The sequence below is a fragment of the Ruditapes philippinarum genome, unplaced genomic scaffold, assembly GCF_026571515.1.
Source record: "Ruditapes philippinarum isolate M1 unplaced genomic scaffold, ASM2657151v2 ctg2571_1_1_1_1, whole genome shotgun sequence".
Lineage (NCBI taxonomy): Eukaryota > Metazoa > Mollusca > Bivalvia > Venerida > Veneridae > Ruditapes > Ruditapes philippinarum.
The window spans coordinates 1-26,854 of NW_026864273.1; the positions used below are offsets into that span (position 1 = coordinate 1).

The following is a 26,854-nucleotide window of genomic DNA, read 5'->3' on the forward strand; positions in this document are numbered from 1 at the left end:
CTAATATCTCAGTTATATGTTTGTGGATGAGTGGATAATGTTTCAACATTTCATTATCTATTCTAAACAGATTTAATTTGTCTAAGATGTTGCACATTTGTAACTGTTTCTTACAAAAAAAAACCCAATCAAATATACACTTAATTTGTGCTCTTAAATGACAAGTTTCCCTTTGTCAGATTTTTTTAAAGTTGTAAAATAGAAAAACTAAGAATCGCCAGATAACTTACTAAAACAAAATATGTTGCAGGTTCGCTTTGATTGAGACTGTAAATCGAAAAATACTAGTATTACAATAGAGTGTTAACGTACTATTTTTCGTGCATTAACATCTACAGAAGCACGAGGACACAATTAAAGGTCGAACCCGTTTGGTTAGCGGTTTAATTAGTCCGATGGCTACTGCAGATGTTAATGCACAAAAAAAGGTAACATTACAAACTATTCTTGCATAAAGTTACATCCAAATCGGGAATTTTGCGTTTTTTATCTTTTTGTTTCAAATCCATATCGTATTTTCCCGCCTTACACAATGGCCCCCGCTAAATTTCTTAAAAAGAAAAAAAATTTTAAAATTTTCCCCAATTGATGGTTTTTTTTAAAAAGGGGTTTAAAATAAATTCCCGGGCGCTTTTTGAAAATATTTACCCTTTTCACATGTTAAAAAGTTAAAATTTTTAATCTGGAAAAAATTTTTCATCATTTTGTTTTTAAAAATTTTAAAAATGGTTTTGGGTTTAAAAAAGCACCAATTTCAAAAATTTGATCAGACCGCATGAAAGTTTGCTTTTTATGTTAGACCCTTTCTGGGCAAACTTTAACTTTTTCAAACCAAACAGATTTTGGGGAAACCCAATTTTGTTAAAGTTTCTAATCAGTGAATTTTTTAGGGTTTTGTTAAAACATTAAAAAATAATTTGCCATTTTTTCTATTATAGAAAAAACTCCTAGCAAAACATCTCCAAATTGTCCGCTGCGTTGCTGTGCTCTTGGTGCAAAAACCCGAAAAAACCAAAAAGGGGAAAGATGGGCCCCAGATCGTAACCACCCATCAAAAAAACACCCAAAAAATTATCTAAAAGCATTCTAACCCTCTTTATGACAGGTTTAGTAAAAAAAAGTGACCACTACAGTGAACAAGGATTTTCCCTATTTGGAAGGGAGTGTGAAACCCAGTTTTTTTTTCCCAAGGGGGACCCATATTCAATTGACCCAGAAATCAAAAAAAACAAACTTTCAACCAAAATTTCCCGGATACTTGGTCAAAAATTTCAAATAGAGTGTTTAAAAAAGATTTTTCTATTTTTAGCTCCGGTGACCTAGTTTCACATGCGATTTTGAACTCATCCGAGCAATTACCTAGACAAGCATCCTGACCAAGTTTGATGATAATTGAGTCGAAAATGTGACCACTAGAATGTTAACAAGGTTTTTCCATATTTGGGGCGGTGTGACCTAGTTTTTCACCCAAGATGACCCATGTTCGAACTTGACTTAGAAATCATCAAAACAAACTTTCAGACCAATTTACGGATATTTGGATCAAAACAGTAGCCACTAGAGTGTTAACAAGATTTTCTATTTTTAGCTCCTGTGACCTAGTTTTTCATCCGAGATTACCAATGTTCGAACTCATCCAAGCTATCAAACTAGACAAACATCCTGACCAAGTTTTGATGATGATTGAGGCAAAATTGTGACCGCTAGAGTGTTAACAAGGTTTTTTCTATTTTTAGCTCTTGTGACCTAGTTTTTCATCCGAAATGACCCATGTTCGAGCTCATTCGAGTTATTAACTAGATAAGCATCGTGACAAATTTTGATGATGATTGAGGCAAAAATGTGACCGCCAGAGTTTTAACAAGATTTTTCATTTATATCTTCTGTGACCTAGTTTTTTTATCTGAGATGACCTATGTTCGAACTCATTCGAGTTATCACCTAGACAAGCATCCTGACTTAAGTTTGATGATGATTGAGGAAAAATGTGAGCATTAGAGTGTTAAAAATGTTTTTTTCTATTTTTAGCTCCGGTGACCTAGTTTTTCATCCGAGATGACTCATGTTCGAACTCATCCGAGCTATCATCAACTAGATAAGCATCCTGACAAAGTTTGTTGATGATAGAGGCAAAAATGTGACCGCTGGAGTGTTAACAAGGTTTTTCTATTTTTTGCTCCAGTGACCTAGTTTTTCATCCGAGATGACCCATGTTCGAACTCATCCGAGCTATCACCTAGACAAGCATCCTGACCAAGTTTGATGATGATTGAGGCAAAAATGTGACCGCTAGAGTGTTAACAAGGTTTTTCTATTTTTAGCTCCGGTGATCTACTTTTTCATCCGAGATGACCCCTGTTCGAACTCATCCGAGCTATCACCTAGACAAACATCCTGACCAAGTTTGATGATGATTGAGGCAAAAATGTGACCTCTAGAGTGTTAACAAGGTTTTTCTATTTTTAGCTCTTGTGACCTAGTTTTTCATCCGAGATGACCCATGTTCGAACTCATCCGAGCTATCACCTAGATAAGCATCCTGACCAAGTTTGATGATGATTGAGGCAAAAATGCGACCGCTAGAGTGTTAACAACAAAATGTGAACGGACGACGGACGACGGACAATCATCGATCCTAAAAGCTCACCCTGAGCATGCTCAGGTGAGCTTAAAAAACAACAACAAATAAATAAATAAATAAAAAAACAACCTAAACAATTAAAATACAAGCCCCAATATCAAGTCACTAACCAGTATACAGTCAGTCTGTTCATTAATGCAAAGTTTTCCCTAGTTCAATTAAAATGTAAACCGACGACAATAAAACATGATAAGGGGAGCAATAGCCTGGTGGTTATGGTGTCTGCCTCTCAACCCAGGGATCATTGGCTCGAGCCCTAATCGGGTCACGACTATGTTTCGTCGTATGACACCAGTACTGGTTGATTCAAGGAAGCGGACTTGAAAATGATTTATAAAAGTTGCAAGAACTTGTTTCGCAAATATCTTTAAAACAAAAACGTTTGCAAAAAGAGTATCAAGCATAATCAATATTTTTTTAAGGAATTTGAGCATTGCTTTAAAATGTTCCTTTTTGCATTTCCTTTCTTTCTAAGTTACCACAACAAATGTTAAAATATTTCGTGATCTATTCAAAAATGATGATAAATTTGACACGACTGACGATAAAAAAAGTATTTTAAAACATACCGATAATTGAATTAATTTTTATGCCATTGTAAAATTATGATGAAAATGAAGTAAAACATGTCGGATAATACCTTTTTACCAATGATAGCTGTCAATGTGTACAAGACAGGGTTCAAAGCCGAGTTGATAGGTAGAACAAACACGGCACTCCAGGCGTACACATCACCGGATATAACACGCCCAGACAATGCCATCAAACCTGAAATTGGTTATGTCAATGAAATTTAACCAAGAGTTAAACAAGTAAAGGGTAACGTAGTAAAAAAAATAAAGGGTAAAGATGACATATATATTGAGTATAGGTTAATACTGAATTCATTGTACGGGTTGAATGAAATTACTAGTATATCATTCGAGCCTCTGCAATACTAAAATGAGTAACATTTTTTTAGTTGTGATTGGATCGTTCCATTTTCAAATAAGGCTAAATCCATTACACAAATTCATCAAGTTACTCAAGGTAAATGGTACTGTTTCTATGACATAAATAAAATAAAAAAGTGTTCTTACCAACACATCCAATCGGAAACCAGCATAAAAAGTCAGTACCAACTACAAACAGCAAATTTCTTGCTACAACCAAGTCCCGTTTTCTTGACGCATGTCCTTTTCCAAAACCTTTTCCGTGTTTCTGAATGTCCATGAAAATTGACCATTGTCCAATAGCAATCAGTAGAAACGTAATGAAATTGAAAACGACAAATACAAGCACAGAATAGATCCAGCCGGGTGGTCGATCCCTGGTTAAAGGCAAGGCAATACATACGCCTGACTTGTTGTAAAAAGAACCTTTAAAGTATGAAGAATACATCAGGGGAAACAAAGCCATAAGTAGACAAAGAACCCATGCAGTAAGCGAGCATATTACCGCCTTTTCTGTATCAAATCTAACTTGTCCAAAGGGGTATTTAATGACTAGAATTCTATCTAGGGTTATCAGGCAAAGAAACATAACGCTGAGTTCTGATGAAAGCGTTGATAAAACACCTGCAAATGTGCACCAGAAGCTTCCTCGCCAATAGTCGTCCATGAAGATATACCTGCAATTAAAGCACCGTTAAAAGCTTAAACACATCGCCTAAATATTTGTCTTAATAATTGCTATATTGTGATATCCCATTCGTTTTAAGACGTTGATTTTACAATGTATCTGTGAAAATCATCATTAGTATCCATACAAAATACATAAGAAATAAGTATAAAAGGGTGTACGAGTGCCAGATTGAAATATATATTTCGTATACCAAATATGCGTCATTTAAACTACGCTTACGATTTCAGGAGAGTTTGCAAAGTCAAGATATCTTGACTCTGTTGTCATTGCCTATTGTGGCTTTCTTCATCATTTATTACATGATGTCGCAAAACGTGTTTGTTCAATATCTTTAGATTCGATATAAAAATGTGTTACTATTTTATAGAAAAGTATCTTAATCTGCTGAATTTCTGTCATATAGATGTGCCATTAAAAAACCACTCCGTTCACAGTTGAAAGATTTCAATATCAATTACTTCAAAAAGAGAATAGAAAATAAAACTGAATCCAAAAGGAACGCCAAAAATGGCAACAGCCTCGCTTTGAATGAGCTGTTACTAGACGGAAGTGGTGCCCCTAGCACCACGCCCCTAGCACCGGCTAAAGTAGTTTTAAACAATAAATATGATTGTGGTGATATTTTGACTTTAGAAAATTCCGTAGATGTGTTTATACGGCGGTTGCCGTGAAACATTCCATTCAACACGGGGGAGGAAGTGTTACACGAAGGATGGAATTCTTTTGTTAACTTGTTCAGGAGTTCTTGTGATAACTTTTACGGAGTTCGTCGGAAAACATTTGTAAACACTACGAAAATGGTAATTGTCATCTTTTCAAAATGAGTTTTAGGTGCTATATTAAACTTTAATGATTAAGCTTGTCTTACATTCTGTATAATGTGTAAAAAAACTAATTGATAGGCATTTTTCCATTGCCTTTTTTTGACGAGTGTTTTTGTTATGTATACAGATGTTTTCCGACGAACTCCATGATAGTTATCACAAGAACTCCTGAACAAGTTATCATAAGAACTCCATCCTTCGTGTAACACTTCCTCCCCCGTGATTCAAGGCTTCCATGAAAAGCCGAATAATTATTATTATGGTCCTTGGGTAAATAATGCGTATGTCCTGAATAATAAAGCTATTGCCGGAAGTAAATAATATGGAATTTTGAAAGGTTTACAGAGGTTCTGAAACTGCAAACAGTAAAGAGCCTGGTTAAACTGTACGAATGTTGACACTGGCCTTGATCTATACTGGTGGTACAAAGGATTATAATGTCGGTTCCAGCATGTAATAGTTATGCCTTTTTAAAACTTCAACAATTATATACGTTTCAAAATAGTATAATATTTTTTTTTCTCTGATTGTAATCATATACTGTTTCGTTTCTAAAACTAGTATTTTTGTTTGAATTATAGCTAGGCTTACAATAAGTTCAAATAATAATCTGATTGGTTCATGTAACTTTTCAGTATGATGTACATGTATACTTAGGAATACTTATCTAAGCTCACCGTTTTCTAAACACAGCATCAGCAATTGCAATTATAATTAAATAAACTCCCATCAGGAAATCCGCTATAGCGAGGTTTGTTACAAATATACCATATCCAAGTTTTAACCGCTCCCTATCAAACTTCAAACGATAAATTATAGAGAGTATATTTCCTAGAAGAGAAGACAAACCAATCAACCAAAGCATTGTTTGCAGAACCGATGTTCGCATAAGATCTTCACATGATGAAAATTCGTCTTTTGATGGAAAACAGTCATCTTCTTGTAAATAGTTTGGTCTCACGCAACAATATTTAAAAGCTGGCGTTCTTAATGATTTCAATGCGGATAATCCTTTGAAAATTCCTTTATCAAATGTCAGAATTACATTGTTTTCGAACGATAAATGTTCTACGGCCAGATTTCCGAACCCATATTCACCAATGTCTTCTAGTTCATTGTTGAATATTTCTAAACGTTCAAGTGTTAAATCAGCAAATGTATTAGACACAATGTATTTTACTTTAGTACCGGTAATTTGTAAACTTCTAATCGAGTTTAGATAACTAAAAGTAAACGGTTCTAGAGTATCTAAAAGTTTGTTCCCGTCTAACATTAATGTGTGCAATCTTTGTAGGCCACTAAATGCCAAAGGAAATAATCTTTTAATCAAGTTATGACGAAGGTCCAGAATCTTCAGATTCAGTAGCTTAACGAACGCGTTTGGATATATTTCTCTTATATTACAACTGCTTATGTTCAGAAGATGCAAAAACGGAAGGTTTAAGACGTCTTCTTTCAAGTTTGCTTCCATATGTGATCTTGGTCTGAACTGTAACCAATGTGTCTGCTCTGGGTACGTTATTATCTTGTTGTCTTCTAAAGATTTCACAAGGCATGTCATTGCATATCCTCTACAGCTACATTTTGCTGGACAGACAAACCCGCAGAGCATTTCGTCATCGCCATGCATACAGTCAACTTTACCATCGCATACTTGATCAAGTGTGATACACATTTTACTAGATGAACACCTGTATGCCCCTGGACATAACGTTACAAAAGCCTCTAAAATCAAAAGAAAATGTTACAGTCGTAAAGATACCAAACCTTTCTTGTTCAAAACATGTCAAGTATGTAGTCTGTCTAAATAACGCATACATTTACAATATACAAATATGCATGTAATGTTCAAAGGGAGTGATCTTCACCAGGCTGATTTACGTAAATTGACTTGTCCAGGTTCGATTTTTTTTAAACTATTATCAATTTTGGTGAAAGTAAGATCAAAATTTGAAAATAGTCAGCGAGCAGTATAGAGAACTTAGGGTCAGACTGCACATCAAGCTAGCTTTACACTAGTGGCAAATACTAGTAACTTCCGGTCCCAACATGCCAAGTTTGAATACTTTTGGTTCAATTAAAGAATCGACTTAAGGCACAAGAATATGGAAATATGGTAAGCCAATGTTTTAATCACTAGCATTTACAGTACAAAGATTATAGTGATCAGTTACTATATGAACAATATGCATATAAGTTGAACGTTAAGTTATTTTCTATCAGCAATTAGTTGTTTCATCTAAGTCTAAATCTTCCGACTTTGCATAAAGTATTTGTCCTGCTTTAAACATGGAACAGCCTACTTACAGTGTCAGGGAGTAACTATCAAATTACAAACATTGAGCTACCAACATTATAGAACCTAGTTAAACAGAACTGCAGGTGGCAAAATAATTAAGTACCTTCACATATCTCCCGTAAAAACCGTGCTGCTAATGAAGACAATATCTTCCAGTCTTTAACCACTACATCAATTACATTCGGCATTATTTCTGTTGTTGTAACTGCAGACGGAACTTCTATTGTGCGATATATTATCATATCGGGCTGACTTGATATTTCTTTAAACATTATCCGGCCTATTTTTTCTGATTCTGGGCTGCTTTGAATAAAAACAATAGCTTTCTTTTTGCGCGTCATTTGTACTGACTTTAAGAATTCATTCGCTAGCATTTTATATTCACATTCAAAGTTCCTGTCTATTTGTTCAGACATTTTAAATTCCTTATCCTTAATTTGTAGCAGTACATAATTTTGATTTATATCTGGTGGGAGATCAATTTTCTTGTATGGGAGTATGCGTATAATGCTCTGTGGCGTATAGAGTTGTTTCGCCAACTGTAATATGTCTGGATTTCGAAGAGCATTTTCTTCATACATAATTAGAACTTCTTTGTCGTCGTCTTTACAACCTGCAAAACAAAACTGTCGTTTACATTTCTTTGATATTATGATTGTTTATGACAACAACAACTACATCACCAATAACAAATGCTATTCAACATTAAAAAAAATTATATATTCATAGCTGACAAAAGTCCATAATATTTGACATACATTCCATAATCCGATTTGATAAAGTAAATCAAAAATGATCATGATTTAAACACAAAACTGATTAATAATAAGTGAACAATACAAGTATCTATACTATTTCCATCCATCCCAACTAATTAATTGTCTGAAGGATTGCCTTTAATGGTTGATTCATAAGAAATGCAATCACCGTTTATCCTTGCGTGATCGTAAGAGGCGACTAAATGGGTTGAAGTCTATGCAACTCTTGCTTTTAAATTTGAAACATCCCAGGTTAGCTAAAATCGACTTTCCTGTTTCGGCGCCATATGATCTATACTGTGTAAGTGCGTCGTAATACCAACCAACAAACCAACCCACCAACCAACCAACCAACCCACCAACCAACCAACCAACCAAACAAATTAAACAAACAAACATTTAACGCTCATTCACTTACCACAACCATGCTCGTCTTCAGCCTTAGGGCAATGTTCAATTCCGTCGCACACAAAACGTAAAGGTATGCAATAACTGTCTGGACATTTAACAGTGGTATCATTACGACATGCACCTTTAAACGAGTCTAATGTATAAAAATAGAAATGAAATGAAATAAGTAAATGCAATGGCGTAAACGTTATTGTTTTAATGGGCGCCTGCAAAGTTTAATGTGATTTTTTTTTCACTGCAGATTTATAATATAATTATATCATATTTTTCGGTTCAGATCAGAATATCCGTCCCCCGGGTTCCAATCATTGGTTATATCAATGTGAGACAAAAATATATTTTGATATACATCTATGTTAAACAATAATATCGTATAAAAATAATAATATCGTCAAACAAATTATATCAATGTTATATACATGTACAATGATATCTTTTAATACACATCGGAATATCCGTCAAGAGAGTTTCCACCCATAGGTTACATCAATGTTTCTAATATACATCAATATAATACAAAAGTATCTTCTAAGTATATGTTAGTGTTCATCCGTGCTGTTCTACAGAAATTAGAAACTCCGACGGGAGCGATAACGACAGAAAAATGTTTCTAGCTACGGATGAATACTAACATACTAAGTGTCAAGCTTTATTTGGCTTCATTATTATTCACTTTATTACGTCACTTTGCGGCTCTATGAAGCACTTTGCAAAATAGAAGACGGCTATGAAAGGAATTCGATATAATATCTACTTTTGTTCATCTATGAAATAAAGTTAGACACTTATATAGGAGTATGTCTTAGATGAGATTCTTTGAATATTGCAGATAATATGTACAACTTGGAGAAAGTTGTTGGCGCTGGAAAATGATAAAAGACTCAAATTAAAGTGTATGAATAAAAATAAAGATATTTAAAGGGGACTACACAGAGGTTCTTTGACATGCAGGGACTGAAAATAAAATTTCGAAATTAATATTCCATTTCATGTAGGTTTAGACCAATAATATTTGTACAAATATTTTGAGATCATTTACTCTCTCTGTTTTTCCAGAATAATTATTCTAATAGTGAAAACTGACCCAAAATTGGAAAGCGTTGCAACGCTTTTTCACTTAATTTGGACTAAAAGTAGCACAAAAATACGGCTTTCATTTTTTTCTTATAATATTCTTATTATCTTTTGCATATCTCTCTATTTCAAGAGCCTAGGATTATCTATGTAAGAATTTGAATCAGATTTAATGTTTTAGGCTTTTGGATGTCAGTGAAGTTCCTTTAAAACATTGTCATTCATACAGCTGAAGAATATAGTATATTTAAAATGTACTCTAAATAGGTCTAAAAGTTCTAGCTAACAATATGTTTCACGGGGCATACAAAAGTTTGAGCTTACCACACGATTCCAAGTGGGAACCAGATCTGCACCCAGCCATAATGCCTTTCGAATCAGTGTCGTAAACGCATCTCACACTTGCATTAAAAACAAACCTCCCCTCCGCACACGCGACGTCGTCCACTGATGATATGTCATATTCTACAAGAATAGTCCATAGTGAAAAGAAACTTGATATCTTAATATTTATAACACAGTATTTACTCAGTTTCGGTAAACATTGTTAAGAACAAGAGAGGACGCGCAACACTCAATAGAATAAAGAAAAAACAGAATTCATTAAGAACAGCCAAAACAGATCGAGCCTGTTCATGAACGTTAGTGGTATTTGCAAGTTACCGTCCACGCACCCTAGCACCGACTTAAGTAGAATTCAACATTTAAACATGAAAATGGTAAAAGTTTGAATTATGCGCAGTTGTGTACATGTGGAAATACCCCTGATATAAGGCTTTATTTTGTTATGTTTAAGAAAAATTGAGTCAAATTTTTGTGCTAGTACGAAAAATTGACCACACACAATCTGTTGTTAAAACGAGAACTATTTTGACAAGTATATATTTTGTATTTGTTTTTCTTACTTTCCTCATCCACTAAAAACATGCATGATTGACTTGGACCTGATAAAGTTTTTTTTATATATATTTAATCAAAACGTAATTTGTAAAATCGTAATAAAAACCTTCTTTGCACGTAATGTTTCCGAGTTGAATTAACAAGTTGTCAATGTCAAAAGGAACCTTCTTCCATTTTAAATATCTGTTTCGATCATAGCGCGAGGCGTAATTGTAATTGAAGAACAGCAAATCCGCCATTTTCTTCCGAGAGATAGGTTTCGATTCATTGCAAAATCTCAAAGATCTGAAAGTACAAGACAGAACAAATATCGTAAGATGATCAAAAATGTAATGCACACGAGACTTAAAAAAACAATATGAATATGGAAGGTAATAAGGGGAGGTATAAGAAAAATTAGGTTCGTTTTATAAAGCTAAATGCAAACAATCTTATCGTTGAGCAAGAAAAATCAAATGAGCCGCGTCACGACAAAACCAACATAATGGGTCTCGCTATCAGTTTCTCTGCTTGTTATAGAGTTTGTAAGCGAACAGCATGGATCCTGATCAGACTGCGCGGATGCGCAGGCTGGTCTAGATCCATGCTGGTCGCAAACCCATTATGTTGGTTTTGTCATGACGCGGCTCAAATACTCTCTACACATCCTTTAAAAAAAATGGATTTGACTTAATTTAAACATGCTGCCTATGTGCTTCTTTATATTTGGATAAACGTGGCAGAGTGGTTATGGGCGCTAACTTTTGCCGCTTGTCGCTGTAGGTTCAAAATACGCCATGTGATATGAAGTAATGCATGTGGCGATGCTACCAAGCTAGCTGTTGCTTTTTTGGCTTACCAATCATTAAAGGACAAAAAAGGATTTGGACCTGGTTTCATAGTCGTTTGCCTGATGTACTAGAAGTTTAGGCTACTCGAGCGCGTAATTCTCAAAAATCATAAAAAAGTGTTTACAAGCCGTTCTTATGTTGTCTATATTACGCATGTATCACGGTGCATATCCATTTCGGTACCCTCTTTGCGAAATCTGCTGAAACCTCTCTTCGGTACCTCTCTTCATTTGAATTTTTACATCACAGACACCCTCTCATTTTTTAACACATAGGTACCCTCAAGGCACGACATATGCTTTTATTTGCGTTAATCGTGAAGTATGTAATATTTACATAAAAGTAAGAAATATTTATACATACCTTACGATTAACGCAAATAAAAGCATATGTCGTGCCTTGAGGGTACCTATGTGTAAAAAAATGAGAGGGTGCCTGTGATATAAAAATTCAAATGAAGAGAGGTAGCCCGTGCCGCTGCAAAACCGAAAGTAGGGTGTTTTTATGAATTTTACAATTATTTTTGACAATATACTGCCATTTGTCCGAAGATGATATGTAAATGAACATACTAAATATGTATGATGCATATATAATCAAGCCACAGGTTCATTTTTAGCCCGAAAAATATGTCGAGGTGATGGGCGAAGCAAGACATGTTGATTTTTTGTAGCTTATTGTGAAGTTGTAGTACATGAAAAACGGGCACATGACAAATCAGCACATAGATAAAACATTCTAGTGTTCCGTGGTATACATCTTTTCTACGTGTCATACCTTCTTTCCTTATTGTATTGAAATTTTACTGGATTGTTATCTATCGTTGGTTTGTTTTTAGCAGAGAGTGGCCTGTGCATAAGCAAAGAGGGTACCGTTTCAGCAGATTTCGCAAAGAGGGTACCGATATGGATATGCACCGTGGATAGTTAGACCGCCAACTACACATATCTGTTGTAATTGCATTAGTTTTACATATTCAGTAGGGTTAAGTATGCCATTTCAAATGTAAAACATTCATGCTTTGGTCTCTTTCAACCAAAAATGTTTTTTATTGAACAATAAACAATAAAAAGTATGAAACCATTTATTTAAATGTCAAATAAAAAGCACAAATGTACAGCATTATAAGTGGTGTGAAGTTTATTCTTTGTGTTTGAATTTTCCTAAACAAAATGGATTTTAAGAACTGGTCCAGTGGAAAAGTGGTAGGACGGCGAATAAAGACACTCTCAATTGAGTTATATGTATGAATAGAATTTTAATACATGTAGTAATATGAAAACGTTTACATGAATAAAGTTTCTAATACCTTTTCATCCGCAATATACTACCTGCGTAGATTTATATACGTTATCAACTATTGAATAAAGTTAACCGTCAGCTGTATAAATTTACAATCATCGTATTCAACTCATGCGTAAGCTACATACGTCATGAGCTGTAGGCTATATACCTCGTGAGCTGTACGCTATATACGTCTTAAGCTATATGCGTCACGAGCTGTAAGCTATATACGTCATGATCTGTAAGCTATATACGTCATGAGCTGTAAGCTATATACGTCATGAGCTGTCAGCTATATACGTCATGAGCTGTAAGCTATATACGTCGTGAGCTGTAACCTATATACGTCGTGAGCTGTAGGCTATATAAGTCGTGAGCTCTAAGCTGTATACGTCGTGAGCTGTAAGATATATACGTCGTGAGCTGTAGGCTATATAAGTCGTGAGCTGTAAGCTATATACATCATGAGCTGTTAGATATATACGTCATGAGCTGTAAGCTATATACGTCATGAGCTGTAAGCTATATACGTCGTGAGCTGTAGGCTATATACGTCATGACCTGTAGGCTATATACGTCATGAGCTGTAAGCTATATACGTCATGAGCTGTAAGCTATATACGTCATGAGCTGTAAGCTATATACGTCATGAGCTGTAAGCTATATACGCCATCAGCTGTAAGCTATATACGCCATGAGCTGTAAGATATATACGTTGTGAGCTGTAAGCTATATACGTCATGAGCTGTAAGCTATATACGTCATGAGCTGTAAGCTATATACGTCATGAGCTGTAAGCTATATACGCCATGAGCTGTAAGATATATATACGTCGTGAGCTGTAAGCTATATACGTCATGAGCTGAAAGCTATATACGTCATGAGATGTAAGCTATATACGTCGTGAGCTGTAAGCTATATACGTCGTGAGCTGTAAGCTATATACGTCGTGAGCTATAGGCTATATAAGTCGTGAGCTGTAAGCTATATACGTCATGAGCTGAACGCTATATACGTCATGAGCTGTAAGATATATACGTCGTGAGCTGTAAGCTATATACGTCATGAGCTGTAAGCTATATACGTCATGAGCTGTAGGCTATATACGTCATGAGCTGTAAGATATAGAAGTCGTGAGCTGTAAGCTAAATACGTCATGAGCTGTACGCTATATACGTCATGAGCTGTAAGATATATAAAGTCGTGAGCTGTAAGCTATAAACGTCATGAGCTGTAAGCTATATACGTCGTGAGCTATAAGCTATATACGTCGTGACCTGTAAGCTATATAGGTCATGAGCTGTAAGATATATACGTCGTGAGCTGTAAGCTATATACGTCGTGAGCTGTAGGCTATATACGTCGTGAGCTGTAAGCTATATACGTCGTGAGCTGTAAGCTATATACGTCGTGAGCTGTAAGCTATATACGTCGTGAGCTGTAAGCTATAGGTCATGAGCTGTAAGATATATACGTCGTGAGCTGTAAGCTATATACGTCGTGAGCTGTAGGCTATATACGTCGTGAGCTGTAAGCTATATACGTCGTGAACTGTAAGATATATAAGTCGTGAGCTGTAAGCTAAATACGTCGTGAGCTGAAAGCTTTATACGTCGTGAGCTGTAGGCTATATAAGTCATGAGCTTTAAGCTATATACGTCTTAAACTACATACGTCATGAGCTGTAGGCTATATAAATCGTGAGCTGTAAGCTATATACGTCGTGAGCTGTAAGCTATATAAGTCATGAGCTGTAAGCTATATACGTCTTAAACTACATACGTCATGAGCTGTAAGCTATATACGTCGTGAGCTGTAGGCTATATTTGTCGTGAGCTGTAAGCTACATACGTCGTGAGCTGAAGGCTATATACGTCGTGAGATGTAACCTATATACGTCGTGAGCTGCAGGCTATATAAGTCGTGAGCTGTTAGCTACATACGTCGTGGGCGGTAAGGTATATACGTCGTGAGCTGTAAGCTATATACGTCGTGAGCTGTAAGCTACATACGTCGTGGGCTGTAAGCTATATACGTCATGAGCTGTAGGCTACATACGTCATGAGCTGTAGGCTATATTCGTCGTGAGCTGTAAGCTATATACGTCGTGAGCTGTAAGCTACATACGTCGTGGGCTGTAAGCTATATACGTCATGAGCTGTAGGCTACATACGTCGTGAGCTGTAGGCTATATTTGTCGTGAGCTGTAAGCTATATACGTCGTGAGCTGTAAGCTACATACGTCGTGGGCTGTAAGATATATACGTCGTGAGCTGTAAACTACATACGTCGTGAGCTGTAGGCTACATACGTCGTGAGCTGTAAGCTATATACGTCGTGAGCTGTAAGGTATATACGTCGTGAGCTGTAAGGTATATACGTCGTGAAGTAAGCTTTATACGTCATGAGCTGTAAGCTATATAGGTCATGAGCTGTAAGATATATACGTCGTGAGCTGTAAGCTATATACGTCGTGAGCTGTAGGCTATATACGTCGTGAGCTGTAAGCTATATACGTCGTGAACTGTAAGATATATAAGTCGTGAGCTGTAAGCTAAATACGTCGTGAGCTGAAAGCTTTATACGTCGTGAGCTGTAGGCTATATAAGTCATGAGCTTTAAGCTATATACGTCTTAAACTACATACGTCATGAGCTGTAGGCTATATAAATCGTGAGCTGTAAGCTATATACGTCGTGAGCTGTAAGCTATATAAGTCATGAGCTGTAAGCTATATACGTCTTAAACTACATACGTCATGAGCTGTAAGCTATATACGTCGTGAGCTGTAGGCTATATTTGTCGTGAGCTGTAAGCTACATACGTCGTGAGCTGAAGGCTATATACGTCGTGAGATGTAACCTATATACGTCGTGAGCTGCAGGCTAAATAAGTCGTGAGCTGTTAGCTACATACGTCGTGGGCTGTAAGGTATATACGTCGTGAGCTGTAAGCTATATACGTCGTGAGCTGTAAGCTACATACGTCGTGGGCTGTAAGCTATATACGTCATGAGCTGTAGGCTACATACGTCATGAGCTGTAGGCTATATTCGTCGTGAGCTGTAAGCTATATACGTCGTGAGCTGTAAGCTACATACGTCGTGGGCTGTAAGCTATATACGTCATGAGCTGTAGGCTACATACGTCGTGAGCTGTAGGCTATATTTGTCGTGAGCTGTAAGCTATTTACGTCGTGAGCTGTAAGCTACATACGTCGTGGGCTGTAAGATATATACGTCGTGAGCTGTAAACTACATACGTCGTGAGCTGTAGGCTACATACGTCGTGAGCTGTAAGCTATATAGGTCATGAGCTGTAAGATATATACGTCGTGAGATGTAAGGTATATACGTCGTGAAGTAAGCTTTATACGTCATGAGCTGTAAGCTATATACGTCATGAGCTGTAAGCTATATACGTAATCAGCTGTAAGCTATATACGTCGTAAGCTATATACGCCATAAGTTGTAAGCTATATACGTCATGAGCTGTAAGCTATATGCGTCATGAGTTGTAAGATATATACGTCGTGAGCTGTAAACTACATACGTCGTGAGCTGTAGGCTACATACGTCGTGAGCTGTAAGCTATATACGTCGTGAGCTGTAAGGTATAAACGTCGTGAGCTGTAAGGTATATACGTCGTGAAGTAAGCTTTATACGTCATGAGCTGTAAGCTATATACGTCATGAGCTGTAAGCTATATACGTAATCAGCTGTAAGCTACATACGTCGTAAGCTATATACGCCATAAGTTGTAAGCTATATAGGTCATGAGCTGTACGCTGTATACGTCATGAGTTGTAAACTATATACGTCATGAGCTGTAAGCTATATACGTCATGAGCTGTACGCTGTATACGTCATAAGTTGTAAGCTATATACGTCATGAGCTGTAAGCTATATGCGTCATGAGTTGTAAGCTATATACGTCATGAGTTGTAAGCTATATACGTCATGAGCTGTACGCTGTATACGTCATGAGCTGTAAACTTTATACGTCGTAAGCTATATACGTCGTAAGTTATATACGGTATTATCTGTAAGCTATGTACGTCATGAGCTGTAAGCTACATACGTCGTGAGCTGTAAACTACATACGTCGTGAGCTGTAAGCTACATACGTCGTGAGCTGTAGGCTATATACGTCGTGAGGTGTAAGGTATATACGTCGTGAGCTGTATATATACGTCGTGTGCTGTATACGGTGCAACATTGCATACGACAAAGAATTTAAATACAACCTACTTGATTTCGTGTATCATTCCAAGTTTCAATGTCATAATGACGCATTTGCAATAATAATATTTATGCTCGTGGTTAGGGTCATCGGTCATCGCAGCCTCTTCGTATGCTTGTTTACATCTCTGCGTGATCTGAATTATAAAATAAACATTACCAGCTGACACTACAAGCTAACAAATGCCCCTGAATTTGTGGAATGGATATGTTTTTCTTTATTGTGAAGTTCAAGGTATTTCATTGTCAAAATACAACAAAGTGAGTTCTCTCCCAGCAGCAATGAGTCTGGTCAAACTGCAAGATCTTGGTAGTTTTCATTGCGGAATACATCAGTTAGCGACAGCAATGTTCAGCCACCGCATCGTTCCTGGTAAGTTAAGTATGGAACGCCTGGACTGTCTTATGTTAAGAATGAATGATATACCTGGTTAAATGTCTTTCTGTTGTGTCCGAGATACAAAATGCTGGGTGGAAATCCTAATGTGCTCAGTTATTGAAGTGCTATGTTGTGTGTTGACTGTATTTTATTCAGTCAAGTCAATGTATTGTCGGGTGCATAAGTCGTTATGTTCAGTTTTTAAAACCAACAGGCATGTGGTAACACAATTATGTTGAGTTAAAAAGATATGTTGTAGGGTGTTACAGTTATTATGTTCGGTTATAATAATATGCCAATTGGTGCTCTTCTCATTATGTTCAACCATGAAAATAAACAGTTGAGTGGTACTATCATTTTGTTTGGCTGAGGCAGTGTATTATTGGGTGATACTTTTATTATTTTCAGTTGCAATGACATGCTGTTGGGTGCTTTATTTCTTCTGTTCAGTCGTGAAATAGAACTGTTAAATGGTACAATCATTATCTAAAATGGTACTATCATTATCTTGTGTGCTGATTATATCTTCTTCAGTCAAGTCAATGTGTTGTTCGGTGCAAATGTCGTTATGTTCAGTGGTTTTTTGGTACTATCATTATGTTCAGTTCAGATGATAAACTGTTCGGTGCAGAGGTCATTATGTTCAATAGTGAACACAAACTGTTATGTGATACCACAATTATGTTGGGTTCATTCGGATATTTTCGGGCAACAAGATGGGAGCGACTAATTTCCATAGGCCATGTCGAGGCTAATGACCACTAAATTGCCAAAACAATTTTCTTCCCTGTAAATATTATCGGGGGCTTAAGATCGTTATTTTCATAAATTGGACTTTTAAATACCCAATGGGTATTTTATTTAGTTAATTCATGACTATACTATACTGTTACAGTCATAATGGGTACAGTATATAAAACTTAAAAGATGGGTAAGGGTAGCCTGTTAAAGTAACACATGACCACCGTAAATATAACTTAAAATTTATCTTTTTGGTAACCTATAAGAGTCACAAATGGACACAGCAAACGAAATTTAAAATATAAAACATCATATACAAGTAAGGGAACCCTATTTGAGTCACACATGACCACAGTATATGGAGCATATAAGTAGCCTATTAAAGTCACATATGGCCACAGCATATGCAACTTAAAATATATGTGTTGGTAACCCATTTGAGTCACACATAACCACAATAAATGGAACATAATATTTAAGTAAGGGAAACCTATTTGAGTCACACATGGCCACAGTATATGGAACATTAAATATATTAAGTAAGGGTAGCGCAATAAAGTCACACATACCCACATTATGAAGAACATTCTATATAAGTAACGGTAACCTAATTGAGTCACACTAGGCCAAAATATATGGAACATTATGTTTAAGTAAGGGAAATCTATTTGAGTCACATATGATTAAAGTATATGCAACATTATATATAAGTAAGGGTAGCCTAATAAAATTAGACTCAAATACATTTCCCTGACTTCATAACCTCAGATCCCCTTTCAAAATTCCATTTTATTTTGTTCCGCCCATTGTTTTCTCGTTTTTGGCAAAAGCATTCTTTTACTTGGGGACCTTACGCCGCTTATCATGGAATGGCACTACTGCGTCACATTGAAGGTTCCATGATAACCGCCATGATAACCGCCGTATGAACACATCATCTTCGGATGTTTCTAAATTCAAAATTTCACCATTTTCGTGTTAAATGTTGAATTCTGCTTAAGCCGGTGCTAGGGGGCGTGGACGGTAACTTGCACTTTCCAGTACCGTCCATGAACAGGCTCAATCAAACCGAGTCTGCAACATTTTCAATTTTGCAGTGTTGTGCTTTCTTAAGGGATTCTGTTTTTCTCTATTTTAAACATTATGTCTACTAATATATTGTGGCCATGTGTGACTCAATTAGGTTTCACTTACTTATATAGAATTTTCTTTATATTTGGCCATGTTTGACTTTACTAGGCTACCCTTATTTATATATAATGTTCCATTTACTGTGGTCATGTGTGTCTCAAATGGGGTTTCCATACTTACATTTAACGTTCCATATACTGTGGCCATGTGTGACTCAAATAGGTTTGCCTTACTTGTATATTATGTTTCATATTTTAAATTTCGTTTGATGTGTCCACTTGTAAGTCTAAAAAGTTACCAACACATATATTTCAAGTTTTATTTACGGCGGTCATATGTGACTAATAGAATCTATCATTGGGTTTGATAGAGGATAGGGAAATCCCAACCCGAGGGTGATCGGTTCCATCGGGAACGAGCCTTGGCGAGTTCCCGATGGAACCGATTGCCCGAGGGTTGGGATTTCCCTATCCTCTAGCTAACCCAATGGTTGATTATTTTTCTCACTCACCTGGACACACAAATATCAGTGAATGTACTTGCTACGCGCATTACAACGTACCTAGTTTTGAAAAGGGGGCGGGGCTTAGGATTAAAAAGCATTATGTACGTCCGCAAAAAATTCTTCTGACCAAGTTTATGTGTGAAAAATTTAATGAGAATAAATTCATATAAGATCCCTCATCAAAAAGCAAGGTTATCATGATAAAACACATCGATATTAAAAACGGAAAGTGCCATAATATTAGTGTTTATAAGGAATTCAGTCCATACTTCAATGGTTGACAAAAAAGCGTTTACCGTTTGCAAAGATTTTTCTACTTTTTCGGTTATTTTGGCCGAATATTCAATTAAAATATATCAAAATGAGTTTCGTCATCAAGAAGCATCGTTATCATAACAAAAAACATTAATGTTTTTCAGGCAAAGTGTCATAATATCCGATTTTACGAAGAATGTTTCGATATTTTAAAGTGTGCTATTTTTAGTAACAGATCGTTATTGAAAAGGGCGGATCTAGGTAGAGTAGGACTCATTGCAGTGTGAAAGTTAATATCAATCTATTTTGATTCCGTAGACAATTTAATAGATTAGTTCACAAATATTTAATACATTTTGACCTTTTGACGTTTCATTTTTATTAAAATAGGAGTGAATCGCGTATTATTTAGAAGTGCTGCACGTTGAGTGTGAGATAAGCCCATGTGAGATAAGATTTTCCAACACCGCTATTTTTAGTAACATTTAAGGATTTTTCTATCTGGTTAGTGAGAATTGAACAGACTACCCTTACCCATATTTTAAGTTTTATATACTGTGCCCATTATGACTGTAACAGTACCAGTATAGTATAGTCATAAATTAACTTGATAAAATACCCATTCGGTATTAAATATTCCATACGATCTGTCCAATTTATGGAAATAACGTTTTTAACCTCCCGATGGTATTTACCAATCTCCACACAGTGATCTCCCCTTAATTCTTCGGCGTAGATCTCTGCCACCAAGGTCCCAATATATCAGAATTTCTGATATACTATATTTTTTCAAAAATTGTTTTATCTACTGCTTTTATCTATCAGATAAGTTTTCTATCATTTATTTAACTGTGTTTATGAATAAATAAATAAATAATATGAATATTTAGAAATAATTTTAAAATTATGAGAATATTTTCTACCGAGACAATATTTTGTTATTTTATATTTTTTAGCTTTTGACTTTATTTTTCGTTATTTTGTATACTTTCGATAATTTTTTGATAAACTATATCGAACGTAGGCACTAAAAGTTAAAAATAAAACAGAAAGAAAAAAAATAACGTTAGATTTTCTTTGTAACGGTCGATATTTACATTTGAATTTCGACGTTACGTCATGTGACTTTCATCATCATGTGACGTCTTTGAAGGCAGTGATTACAATTCTGCCAAGGGAGGTAATCACTGTGAGGAGTTTGGGTATTTACGGGGAAGAAAATTGTTTTGGCAATTTAGTGGTCATTAGCCTCGACGTGACCTATGGAAATTAGTTGCTCCCGCCCGCCATCTTGTTTGACGCGAAGATATCCGAATGAACCCAACATAATTGTATGACCACTCAGCGCATTGTCAAATGACTTGTGCACCGAACAGTATATCATCCAGTGGCGTAGCGCGGCCAAAAGTAATTATACGCCTTGGGGTGGGTTAAGGGAGGGGTGGCCCCCTCTCTTTGTAAATGGTAGGGGGTTCGGGGGAGAAAATTCGGATTTATAGATGCAAAATAACGCAATCTGGAGACATTTGACAATATATTTAATTCCCTTCTTTTCTAATAAAATAGTGGATATTGAAAGAGTGTAAGTTTAATACTAAATTTATTAAATGAGTTGAATAAAATTATATATTATGTGAGCCTTTTGCGTGTTAAGGGAGAAGATGGGCCCCCCCTTTTGTAAATGGTAGGGGGTTCGGGGGTCTTCCCCCGAGGAAATTCGGATTTATAGATGCAAAATAACGCAATCTTGAGACATTTGACAATATATTTAATTCCCTTCTTATCTAATAAATAGTGGATATTGAAAGAGTGTAAGTTTAATACTAAATTTATTAAATGGATGAATAAAATGATATATTATGTGAGCCTCTGACGGGTTAAGGGAGGTGGTGGCCCCCTCCCTTTGTAAATGGTAGGGGGTTCGGGGGTCTTCCCCCAAGAAAATTTGAATTTATAGATGCAAAATAACGCAATCTGGAGACATTTGACAATATATTTAATTCCCTTCTTATCTTACTAATAAAGGATATTGAAAGAGTGTATAAGTTTAATACTGAATTTATTTAGCGAGTTGAATAAAATGGTATTATGTGAGCCTCTGGCGAGCATAATATCATTTTATTCAACTCGCTAAATAAATTTAGTAATAAACAAATAAACAATAAAACAAAGACCGTTTGAAGTGATAAAGAAACATTTTTCATTGAAGCGCCTATTGTATAACTCTAACATTTAGCGCGTCTTAGCGTTATGTTTATGTAACGCAAATGATGTCTTGTCAAAATATAATTATGCCAGTGCAATAACATTTTTGCGGAGTCGCAAAATCGCCACGGTGATAAATTTCATGATGATATCTATGCCGAGATGGTTTTTCTCTGAAGACAAATGCAAGGTGTTGTTGTTTTCTTGCAGCAAATTTATCAACTATATACTCAGAGTAAATTTTCATGTCTCTGTAAATATTCATTAGGCCAAGCCCAAACAGCCGTTCTCTAGTCATGGTAGATCTCTTCATGGTGCTGAATGATCGTTCAGCTGTAGCCGTAGACACTGGCATGGTGATCAGTACTAACAAACAACAACAGACTTTTGGATAGTACTGCTCATTAGCCAGTGGTAATGTTCCTAGAAGTGTATCAGGAGCTTGTGGACGGTCCAACGCAAGTGCCCTGTCTGTCCACCATTTAACCCACTTCCTCACTAATGACTCACTTCCCTGGTAAAGTCCGTACGCCCTATACAACGTTTAAAAATGACTCTTTATTTCAGTTTTATTATAGATCTAGTTAAAAATAAAATAGAATAATAGTTGATGTAATTTGATAGAAAAAATACATTTGAATAGGATTTAATGACAAATTGCATTATTTTACCTACTTTAAATTTCTTGATCTGCATAAACTTACCTCGATTTAAATGCATATTTATGGACATCGGGCCAATCTGACTTTAATAAAGTGACTTTCTGTCCATCGTTTAAAACGGTGCAGTTGAAAATATCTACGTAAGAAGGCTCATGTTCTTCGGACGTTTTACATTGGGACGCCATTTGATTTTTCCCGCTAGTATAACTTCTTATATGTAAACAACATTCGGAATATAATTTGACTCTACGATAAGATACTATAAAGTCAATACGCATGACACTGTCTTACTTAAAATAGTACTAGCTGTTCTACACTTGCAACAAAAATACCGATACACTATTTAAATCGCTTAATAACAATTTTTTTTTGTCAGCAAATCCCTTTTTCTCCGTCAAAACTCACGGCGATGCCTAACACGGGTTAGGGTACTGATTTGGACAACTGTTTTCAACATTTAAGACTTTTTGATTTTTTGAAATTCATTTTCGTTTAGTACGCCTACGGCGTACTGGCGTATGCCCGGCTACGCTACTGTCATCTGAACTAAAAATAATGACTTCTGCACCGAACAGTACATCATCTGAACTGAACATAATGACGGTATCACACAACAGTTTGTGTTCACTACTGAACATAATGACCTCTGCACCGAACAGTATATCATCTGAACTGAACATAATGACTTCTGCACCGAACAATTTATCATCTGAACTGAACATAATGACGGTATCACACAACAGTTTGTGTTCACTACTGAACATAATGACCTCTGCACCGAACAGTACATCATCTGAACTGAACATAATAACGGTATCACACAACAGTTTGTGTTCACTACTGAACATAATGACCTCTGCACCGAACAGTATATCATCTGAACTGAACATAATAACGGTATCACACAACAGTTTGTGTTCACTACTGAACATAATGACCTCTGCACCGAACAGTATATCATCTGAACTGAACATAATAACGGTATCACACAACAGTTTGTGTTCACTACTGAACATAATGACCTCTGCACCGAACAGTACATCATCTGAACTGAACATAATCACGGTATCACACAACAGTTTGTGTTCACTACTGAACATTATGACCTCTGCATCGAACAGTACATCATCTGAACTGAACATAATAACGGTATCACACAACAGTTTGTGTTCACTACTGAACATGATGACCTCTGCACCGGACAGTATATCATCTGAACTAAACATAATAACGGTATCACATAACAGTTTGTGTTCACACCTGAACATAATGACCTCTGCACCGAACAGTATATTATCTGAACTGAACATAATGATAGTACTATTCAACAGTTCTATTTCACGACTAAACAGTCTAAATAAAGCACCCAACAGCATGTCATTGCAACTGAAAATAATAAAAGTATCACCCAATAATACACTGCCTCAGCCAAACGAAATGATAGTACCACTCAACTGTTTATTTTCATGGTTGAACATGATAAGAAGAGCTATTTTAACCGAACATAACAACTGTCACACCCTACAACATATCTTTTTAACTCAACATAATTGTGTTACCACATGCCTGTTTGTTTTAAGAACTGAACAGAACGACTAATGCACCCGGCAATACATTGACTTGACTGAATAAAATGTAATCACCACACAACATTACACTTCAATAACTGAGCGCATTTGGATTTCCACCCAGTATATTGGGATTTTGACCAAGCATATTGTATCTCGGACTCAACAGAATGACATTTAACCATGTATATCAGTCATTCTACACATAAGACAGTCCAGGCGTTCCATAGTTAAGCAGTACTAGTTGCCTTCACTTGCGCAATGAACTAAATGAACTTCTGTACATTGCAGAGTCTAACGCTCTACCTATTGAACTCACCGGACGGTGCTGCCATGGGTGTAAAAACTTGCCTGGTTTTATACTAGTGGCAAAAGTTAATAAATCACTGCTGTTACTAACACGTTAAGGGCTGCGAAGTAAAGTTCTTATAAAAACATTAGTGCTAACATTCCACATTCTATAATAAGTAATGAAAAATGACTGTGTTCTATTTCAAAGTACATGTACTGTTTTTTATAACAAGTTGGACATTATTTGTCAGTTTGAAACATTTTAATTCATAAATGACGTTGGTGAGCTACTTCCAATATAAATATCATCGAGGTATAATGTGCGCATTTTCCTTTTTATAATAAAATTTACAGGTAATTTATTTCCTTACCATTTTTGTCCATACTTGAGCAAGTATAAGAGAGAGAAAGGTTTGAAAAAGAGAAGAAGTTTAATTGGCAAGAAGCTGACAGAATGACAGCACGCTCGACTACTCTCAATGATTGATAGTGAAACAATGTAGCAAGTCACAAAGAGGAAGATGTCATTCTTAATACTAGTACATGACATAGCTATGAGTCTTGGAAACTAACTATATGTACAAAGTATTACTTAAATTTTCTAAGATCTTAGATAGTGAACAACAAATAAGTCGCATCACGACAAAAACAACATAGTGGGTTTGCGACCAGCATTGATCCAGACCAGCCTGCGCATCCGCGCAGTCTGATCAGGATCCATGCTGTTCGCTATCAGTTTCTCGTTTGTAAGCGAACAGCATGGATCCTGATCAGACTGCGCGGATGCGCAGGCTGGTCTGGATCCATGCTGGTCGCAAACGCATTACGTTGGTTTTGTCGTGACGCGGCTCAAATATAATTGTAAAGAAGTTGAAAGCGAATACCATCACGAGTTCTGCATGAAGATTGCTGTAGCACACAAAACTTTATCAACGTAGTTTCTAAGTTAACAAAGGGCAAAATACAGTTCAAAGCAATGCTGTTTTGGACAGTGACTGACAAAAATGGTTACAAAGACATGATTTAAGTTTCATGTAAATATTTTTAGTAATTTTGAAAGTTGATTTTACATGCAAAACGTCATGTTTACCGGAATTTTCTTTTCTCATAAATAACAATAATTCAGTCAATATTAATGCTAAAGTAATGGCCTCAAAGACATGTGTAGATACTTTCAGTGACTATCATAACTTCATCCAGTAATTTTCTAAAAACACAAAGACTCGCCATTTAGTCAAAATCCACATCAGAGTTATGGATCTTGGACAGTGACCGTTAGACATGCATCAAGTCTTCAGTGAATGTATTCAATTGTTTTGAAAAGAAACTATAACAAAAGTCATTTCTAAGGCATAAGTGACGTTTTAAACAAACATCTTCAGAGACTGATAGAAATTAAGTTAAACAAAAAGGTTGCATACAAAACTGAACCTAAATGATTTAAGCCAACGACAACACCGACCCTGGGATGAGTAGGAGCTAGAATAATTTTCAATATCAAATATAAAGGAGTGGTACTTAAAGCGATACATACCTCTTGCGTACATGTTGAAGCGGCTCCGGTGAATATATCGCTAAGAAACTTTATGTCCATTTTGGATTCGAAAGATTCTCGACCGTTTAAAGCTGTTAAAAATATCATGTCACCGTCATCTCTACAAAATATACACAAACATTCAATCTGCTACAATGTTTATTATACAATTAGTGAATATAATTTATTGGGAGTTAACAATTACCCTTCTAACTTCTTGTATGGACTTTGCTGGCTTCAATTTTTGACTGTCTATTATCAACTTTGGATAATTGGCCAATGAGTAACTTTTTGCAATATATAACAAGACACCAAAATAAAGAATAAAATTTAAAAACAAGTATGAGTTTTATAATGTTTGATTTTTGATGTTTGATAATTTCAGAGCATTTTAATGTAATATAATATAATCATCTAAGAAATAATATGAGTCCCAGCAGTGTTTATCAGCTATTTAACACTAGTTTGAAGTTTTTACGCGTAGTAATCGACTACGAAGGCCGTTTCACGCGCTTTATTAAAAGCAGTGAAGAATACTGATTTATTGCACGAAGGTTTAAAACAAAAAGAAAGGAATTCTTTAATATATAACATTTTTATAGCTCACTCCTCGATGATATATGTATCATATTCACTCAAAACAAACAGATATAATATTATACTCATTAAACTATGTTAAGTCGTATATATCACAACCC

At 35.8% G+C, this 26,854-nt stretch overlaps 1 protein-coding gene across 1 annotated transcript in view; it reads right to left on the minus strand.

Moving 5' to 3' along the window:
* Positions 1-3,281: 3,281 nt before the first annotated feature.
* Positions 3,282-26,854, minus strand: part of LOC132725033 (uncharacterized) — a gene marked incomplete at its 3' end in the record, with an annotated part of 38,570 nt that continues 14,997 nt past the window's right edge. Inside the window, 9 exon segments of the mRNA XM_060710019.1 lie at positions 3,282-3,409; positions 3,721-4,250; positions 5,766-6,813; positions 7,491-8,000; positions 8,564-8,689; positions 9,955-10,095; positions 10,637-10,815; positions 16,895-17,022; positions 26,157-26,277. Of these exon segments, the coding sequence (XP_060566002.1) occupies positions 3,282-3,409; positions 3,721-4,250; positions 5,766-6,813; positions 7,491-8,000; positions 8,564-8,689; positions 9,955-10,095; positions 10,637-10,815; positions 16,895-17,022; positions 26,157-26,277 (2,911 nt within the window).